This window comes from Chiloscyllium punctatum, chromosome 31 (assembly GCF_047496795.1).
Source record: "Chiloscyllium punctatum isolate Juve2018m chromosome 31, sChiPun1.3, whole genome shotgun sequence".
In the NCBI taxonomy this organism is placed as follows: Eukaryota; Metazoa; Chordata; class Chondrichthyes; order Orectolobiformes; family Hemiscylliidae; genus Chiloscyllium; species Chiloscyllium punctatum.
The window spans coordinates 71,295,934-71,303,594 of record NC_092769.1 but is presented as its reverse complement, the minus strand read 5'-3'; the positions used below and the strand labels follow the sequence as shown (position 1 = coordinate 71,303,594).

The following is a 7,661-nucleotide window of genomic DNA, read 5'->3' as shown; positions in this document are numbered from 1 at the left end:
TTCAGTGTCACCATCTCTGAGCTGCAACCATGGGCTTCAATGATATCCTGGAGGATGTCGGAAGTTTGGGCAAGTTCCAAATTATCCACATTTTGTTGCTGACATCCCCATCTCTGCTCCTGACCATGCACAACCTGCTCCAGAACTTCCTGGCCGCTGTTCCTGATCATCACTGCAGGATCCCTGTGGAAGTGAATGACTCGAGGTACGTCAATGACATGGGGAGGCTGCAGACGGAGGAACTTCTCCGGGTTTTCATCCCTCTGGACCGCAACCAACAGCCGGAGAAATGCCTGATGTACTCCTCACCTCAATGGCACCTTCTGGATCTCAACGGGACGCACGGAAACGTGACTGAGTACCACACGCAGAAGTGCACTGACGGGTGGACCTATGACAACTCTAAGTTCAAAGCCTCGACGGTTACAGAGGTAACGCCTGAGAATTTCTGTCTATTAAAGGTTCCAGTGACATTTATTGTGGAATGGAAGGAAAGTGTATAAATGGATGCGCATGTCCCAAAATAACCTCACACCTATGAGGTGTTTATGAGTAAAACACCCATGCATATGTGCACATCAACCCAGTGTCCTCAAAATTTCCCAAAGGGTAAAGGTGTGGCATTAAGGTGTAACGGCTCTACACTCCTCTTCATGCCCAATTCGCTAATTCCAATGGGTCAAAGCAAAGGCATCTGAACAACCCTGTTCCTGTCAGCCAAGGGCTCAGCATCATTGAGCATGGAAATAGACTCGCAGTCCAAGTGGACCCCATTTATCTCTCCACCCCTGAGGCTCCCAGCCTCATTCCTGACGAAGGGCTCTGACCCGAAACATTGGTTTTCCTGCTCCTCGGATGCTGCCTGGCCTGCTGTGCTTTTCCAGCAACACACTCTCAACTCACTCTCTCTCAGTCCAACTCATTCCATGCTGTCGAAGCTTCCCAAACCAAACTAGCCCCCATTTGCTTGCGTTAGGTCCATATCCCCTAAACCTTTCCTATCCATGTACCTGTCCAAATGTATTTTAAATGTTGTAACTGTACCAGCGTCCACCACTTCCTCCAACAGCTTGTTCCACACATGAACCACCCATTGTGTGAAAAAGTTGCCCCTCGGGCCCCTTTTAATCTTTCCACCTCTCTCACCTTAAAATTATGGCCCTCTAGTTTTGAACTCCTCCATACGAGGGAAAAGACCTTTGCTACGTTTATTAAATCGTGAGAGTATTCCAAAGGAGGCCTAACCAATTTCCTGTACAGACACAACATGGCATTTCAACTCCTATACTCAATGCACTAACCTATAAAGGCAAGCATGCGATACACCTTCTTCACTAATCTGTCTACCTGTGACTCCACTTTCAAGGAACAATGAATCTGCACCCCCCCCCCCACCCCGGACTCTTTGTTCAGCAACACTCCCCAGAACCTTACCACTAAGTGTATAAGTCTTGCTCTGATTTGCCTTCCCAAAATTGAGCACCTCAAATTTACCTAAATTAAACTCCATTCGCCACTCCTCGGCCCATCTGATCAAGGTCCTGTTGAACTCTGAGGTAACCTCCTTCACTGTCCACTACTGTGGGTCTCAAGGTCATCTTTAGTCTATGAGGGGAAAAAATGGGTCACTGGTGTTTTTCTCAACATGTAAATGTGCACATGGACAGCATGATGGCTCAGTGGACGGCGCTGCTACCTCACAGCGCCAAGGACCTGTGTTCAATTCCAGGCTTGGGTGACTGTCCGTGTGGAGTTTGCACATTCTCCCTGTCTCTGCGTGGGTTTCCTCCGGGTGCTCCAGTTTCCGCCCACAATCCAAAGATGTGCAGGTTAGGGTAGATTGGCCGTGCTAAATTGCCCAGAGTGCTCAGGGATGTGGAGGTTAGGTGCACTAGTCAGGGGCAGTAGAGGATAATTGGGGTGGGTAACTCTTTGGAGGGTTGGTGTGGACTTGTTGGGCCCAAAGGGCCTGTTTCCACATGAAGGGATTCTATGATATTGATTTTTATATTTTTGCCCTCTTTATCTGTCAGATATGACCACACAAATCAGGAACATGTATGGAGGGTTTGAGTTATAAAGAAAGGCTAGGCCTTTTTGCACTGGCGCGTAGAAGGTTGAGGGTGAACTTATAGAGATTTATAAAGTCATGAGGGGCATTAATAAGATGAATGGCAGATGTCTTTTCCCTCGGTGGAGGATTTCAAGAACTAGGGGGCACATGTTTAAGGTGAAAGGAGAAAGATTTTAAGAAGACATGTGGGGCTTTTTTTTTTACACAGAGGGTGGTGTATGTGTGGAATGAACTTCCGGAGGAAGTGGTGGATAAGGGTACAGTTACAATGTTTAAGAGATGTTCAGATAAGTTGTCATCATGTTCATCATCGTCGGCGGTCCCTCGTGGATGAGGATGACTCTCTCCCACCCTCAGGGTGAGTCCATAGATGGCTGTACATACCGAGGGGGCTACCGCAGCCTCTGTTACACTTGGGGTGTTCATGGGAAGGGGGGGTGGGGCATTGTCATGGCAGTGCACCCCCTTACGCTGTTTCTGCTCGGCTTCCGCCTTTTCCCGACAGCAAGCCTCAAGGTGCTCGACGCCTTCCCGGCTACTGCTCTCCAACTTTGGATGGTCTTGGGCCAGTGATTCCCAGGTGTCTGTGGGAATGCTGCACTTCCTCATTGAGGCCTTGAGGGTATCCCTGAAGTGCTTTCTCTGTCCACCTGGGGCTCCATTCAGTTTCAGAGCTGGGGTAGAGCACCTGCTCAGATCGTCTCGTGTCGGTCATGCAGACGACGTACCCAGCCCATCGCAGACAATCGAGATGGGGGTCAGTGCCTCGATGCTGGGGATGTTGGCCTGGTCGAGGAATCTAGGTAAGTACATGACTAGGAAAGGTTTGGAGGGATATGGGCCAGGAGCAAGCAGGTGGGACAAGTTTAGTCTGGGATTAGGGTCGGCATGGACTGATCAGACCAAATGGTTTATTTCCATGCTGTGTGACTCTATGAGTAAATCCCTTGTATCTGTTCAACAATTCAATTCTGACTGTAAACTCAAACCTGCATTCCCACCTTGACCTATAACCTTTCACACTCTTGCTTAAAAGAATCGATTTACTTCATACTTAAAAAATCTTCAAAGCCTCCACCTTCACCACCCTTTCAAGAAAAGAGCTCCACAACTCTTAGAGATAAAATATTTCAGTTAATTGTGTTTTTAATGGGCAACTCCTACTTTATTAAATTTTTGATCATTCTTTGTATGTTTACATATTCTACCCAATCTTCTGATCTGCCACCTGTGTTTGCACATTTTCTAAAGGTTTTTTAAAAAAATGTATTCATTTGTGGGATGTGCTGACTGGTGCCAGCATTTATTACCTCTGTCCCTAGTTACCCCCTTGAGAAGGTGGGGGTGAGCCGCCATCTTGAACCGCTGCAGTCCACCTGCTGTGGGTTAGACCCACAATGCCCTGGGGGAGGGAATTCCAGGATTCTGACCCAGGGACAGTGAAGGAACGGCCGGTATATTTCCAAGTCAGGAGGGTGAGTCGCTCAGAGGGGAACTTAAAGGGGGTGGGGTTCCCATGCATCTGCTGCCCTTCTTCTGGATGAAGCAATCGTGGATTTTGAAGGTGCTGTCTGAGGATCTTTGGTGAATTTGTGTGAAAATATCTTTAATCTTTCAAGTTAACCACAGACCTTAGAATTCTGCTTATTCATTGCAATGTATCAATTCCGTGCATTCTGAAAATAATTTCTGAAAGGTCAGCTACTGCATTTCCAGTGACCTGTACCTTAATATAACTTGCACTTTAGCTGGCTCCATTTTCATGCTTCAATCATGAAACTAAGTTAATAATGACCAAAAACTGTTGCAAATTGGCAGCGCCTACATGCTGTGAATGAATTTTTTTAAACTCCACTTATTTAAAGTTTAACAAATTGTCTTGGACCCACTTTATTTCTTCCTCAAACTGACTGTAAAATTCAATCATTTTATGGTCACAAATACCTCGTGATGCCTTTACTGTGAGATCATTAATTGATCTGATCTTGTTGCACATTGCAAGGTCCAGAGTAGACTGCTCCCTGGTTGGTTCCTGAACTAGCTATTCTGAGAATCTATGCTCAACAACAGCTTTATCTTAGTCAGCTCGCCCATCTGATTGTTCCAGTTGACGTGTACGTAGAACGTAGAACTACAGAGCACAGGAACAGGCCCTTCTGCCCACAAAGTTGTACTGAATATGATGCCAAACAACTTCTTCCACGCTGTTATCAGACTTCTGAATGAACCTCTCAAATTTTCAAACCTAATGTTGATCTCGCTTTTTTGCACCTTCTCTGCAGCCGTAACTTTGTGTTCCTCACTCTGCTCAACCACTCTACGTTCCTTGTATGTTACGATCTGCCTGTACTGTACGCAAAACGAAACTTTTCACTGTACTTGGATGCATGTGACAATAATAAATCAAATCGAATCAAGTTAAACTAATCCCTCCATTCCTTGTGTATTCGTGTGCTTGTCTAAAAGCCCCTCAAACACCCCTATCGTATCTGCCCCCACCACAACCTCTGGCAGTGCATTCCAGACTCCTACCACTCTCCGGGTGCGAAACTTGCCCCTCACATTTCCTTTGAACATTTCCCCTCTCACCTTAAATGCACACCCACAAGAATTGGAGCGATGTGGGGATTAAAGTCTCCCATGATTATCACTGTGCCTTTCGCGCAAGCTCTCATCATTCCCTCCTTAATGCTTCACCTTATCAGGTTACTTTGTGAATACGCACAGGCAAAGCAGATCGGTGAGGTGCAGGAGAAGTTGCTGAGGGTTTCGGTGGAGGGGGGGAGGGGGGGAAAGGGTCCTTGGGTAGGGGGGAATTCCTGGGTACGTGATGCGTCCTTAAGATATGGCCATGACTGCGACATGGAGGGACGTGTTGTGACTGGGCACACAAGGTGGGCCGCAGGTGATGCCATTTCTCCTGGGTCAGAGCCTGAGGTCGGATTCTGATGGCGTTGAGGGCTTCCTGAAAACATGTTCGACATCCACATGTAGGGTGTTTCCAACAGGTCGCTCGGTCTCGCTGGTCATTACTGAAGTGCAAGGCCATGGATAACGTAACTGTCACAGGTTTCATAATTTTGAATAACCAGTGTCTGTTTAACATCTACATGGTTCATGGTTCCTTAAAGGTGGAGTCACAGATAGACAGGGTAGTGAAGAAAGTGTTTGGCATGCTTGACTTTATTGGGCAGTGCATCGAGTATAGGAGTTGGCAAGTTATTTTTATTTGTTTGTTTTTATGGGATGTGGGTGTCTCTGGCTGGGCCCAGCATTCATTCCCCTTGTCCCTAATTGCCCCCTTGAGAAGGTGGGGGGGGGGGGGGGAGCTGCCTCCTTGAACCACTGCAGTCCACCTGCTGTGGGTTGACCCACAATGCCCTGAGGGAGGGAGTTTCAGGATCCTGACCAGTGACAGTGAAGGAACAGGGATATATTTCCAGGTCAGGACGGTGAGTGGCTCAGAGGGGAACTGCAGGGGGGTGGTGTTCCCAAGTACCTGCTGCCCTTGTCCTTCGAGATGGAAGTGATTGTGGGTTTTGGTGATTTGCTGCAGTGCGTCTTGTAGATGGTACACACTGCTGCTACTGAGCGTCGGTGGTTGAGGGAGGGGGTACTTGTCGGTTTGGTGCCGATTGAGCGGGGCTGCTTTGTCCTGGATGGTATGGAGCTTCTTGGATGTTGCTGGGGCTGTGTCCATCCACGGGCAAACAGGGAGCATTCCCTCACCCTCCTGACCTGTGCCTGGTCGATGGTGGACAGGTTTTGGGGACTCAGGAAGTGAATTACTCACTTCAATATTCTTAGCCTCTGATCTGCCTTTGCAGCCACTGTGTTTATGTGGTGAGCCCAGTTGAGTGTTTGGTCAATGATAAGCCCCAGGATGTTGATAGTAGGGAAATTAGTGACGGCAACGCCACTGAATGTGAGCGGACAGTGGTTAGATAGTCTCTTATTGGTGATGGTCATAGCCTGGTGTTTGTGTGGCGTGAATGTTACTTGCCACTTGCCAGCCCAAGTCTGGATATTGTCTAGATCTTGTAGCGGCTATATAGGACATTGGTTAGGTCACTTTGTCATGTCCTACAGGCAGGGCACAATCACTCGAGAATGCAACATGGCTGTGTGCAGTCAAGAGGAAGTTGCTCTGAGAGACCTCAACATTGATTCCTGACCTCATGAAGTCTCATGGTATCAGGTAAAACTTGCATCGGAAAATGTCCTGCTGATTTTCGCCTACCAACTCCCTTGACTGATGGATTAGTTCTGTGCCATATTGAAGACCATTTGGTGGACACACTGGGGATGGCATTATCACAGAGTACAGCCTTGTTTGGGGAATTTCAGTACTCATCACCAGGAGCAGCTCAGCAATACCATTACTTACTGAACCTGGGGTGCAGGTTCATAGCTCCTTGAAGGTGGAGTCACAGGTAGACAGAGGTAGTGAAGAAGGCGTTTACACACTCGCCTTTATTGGTCAGTGTATACACGTACCACTCTCTGCGTGAAAAAGTTGCCCCTTAGGTCACTTTTAAATCTTTCCCCTCTCATCTTACACCTATGCCCTATGGTTTTGGACTCTCCGACTCTGGGGAAAAGACCTTGGCTATTCACCCTATCCATGCCCCTTGTGATTTTACAAACCTCTATAAGGTCACCCTTCAGCCTCCGATGCTCCAGTGAAAAGCCTAGTCAGCCTCTCCCTGTAGCTCAGATCCTCAAACCCTGGTAACATCCTTGTAAATCTTTTCTGAACCCTTTCAAGTTTCACAATATCCTTCCAATAGGAGGGAGCCAGAATTGCACGCAATATTCCAAAAGTGGCCTAACCAATGTCCTGTACAGCTGCAACATGACCTCCCAACTCCTGTACTCAATACTCTGACCAATAAAGGAAAACATAACAAATGCCTTCTTCACTATCCTATCTACTTGCAACTCTACTTTCAAGGAACTATGAACCTGCACTCCAAGGTCTCTTTGTTCAGCAACACTCCCCAGGATCTTACCATTAAGTGTATAATGGTGCACTTTATAAATGCCCTACAGTGTGGAAACAGGCCATTCGGCCCAACAAGTCCACACCAACTCTCTGAAGAGCATCCCACTTCTGTCCCCATTCATCTGTATGCTCTTGAAAGAAAGTCAATGGTGTTACCCAACATCTACATTAAAACCTGATGAATAATTTATATTTCTATTCAGATACAAGGTGAGGCAGTAAAATTTTCAGAACGTCTGCTTGGTGTGCTGCACTTTCAGAGCATTCCAGAGTTGTTCGTGCTGTTAACTCCTCAATAACTGAAGGTTCCATTCTTGTCTTGACAGTGGGACCTGGTGTGCGATCAGAGGTCTCTGAGATGGATCACACAATCGATATACATGGCTGGATTGCTGGTGGGAGCCATGGTGCTGGGCAGGCTTTCTGACAAGTAAGGATGGCAGAATGGGCACTGCAAACTGTACTGCCCAGTCAGGTTGTTCAAGCTGTTAAGACCATAAGACATAGGCGCATAAATTAGGCCATTCAGCCTATCGGGTCTGCTCCACCATTCAATCATGGCTGATATGTTTCTCAACCCCA

At 47.3% G+C, this 7,661-nt stretch overlaps 1 protein-coding gene across 1 annotated transcript in view; it reads left to right on the top strand.

The window, feature by feature from the left end:
* Window positions 1-7,661, top strand: part of LOC140457040 (solute carrier family 22 member 6-like) — a 49,910-nt gene continuing 42,249 nt past the window's right edge. Inside the window, exons 1-2 of the mRNA XM_072550964.1 lie at window positions 1-431; window positions 7,406-7,509. Of these exons, the coding sequence (XP_072407065.1) occupies window positions 30-431; window positions 7,406-7,509 (506 nt within the window). The 5' untranslated portion in view covers window positions 1-29. The remainder of the gene's footprint in view (window positions 432-7,405; window positions 7,510-7,661) is intronic.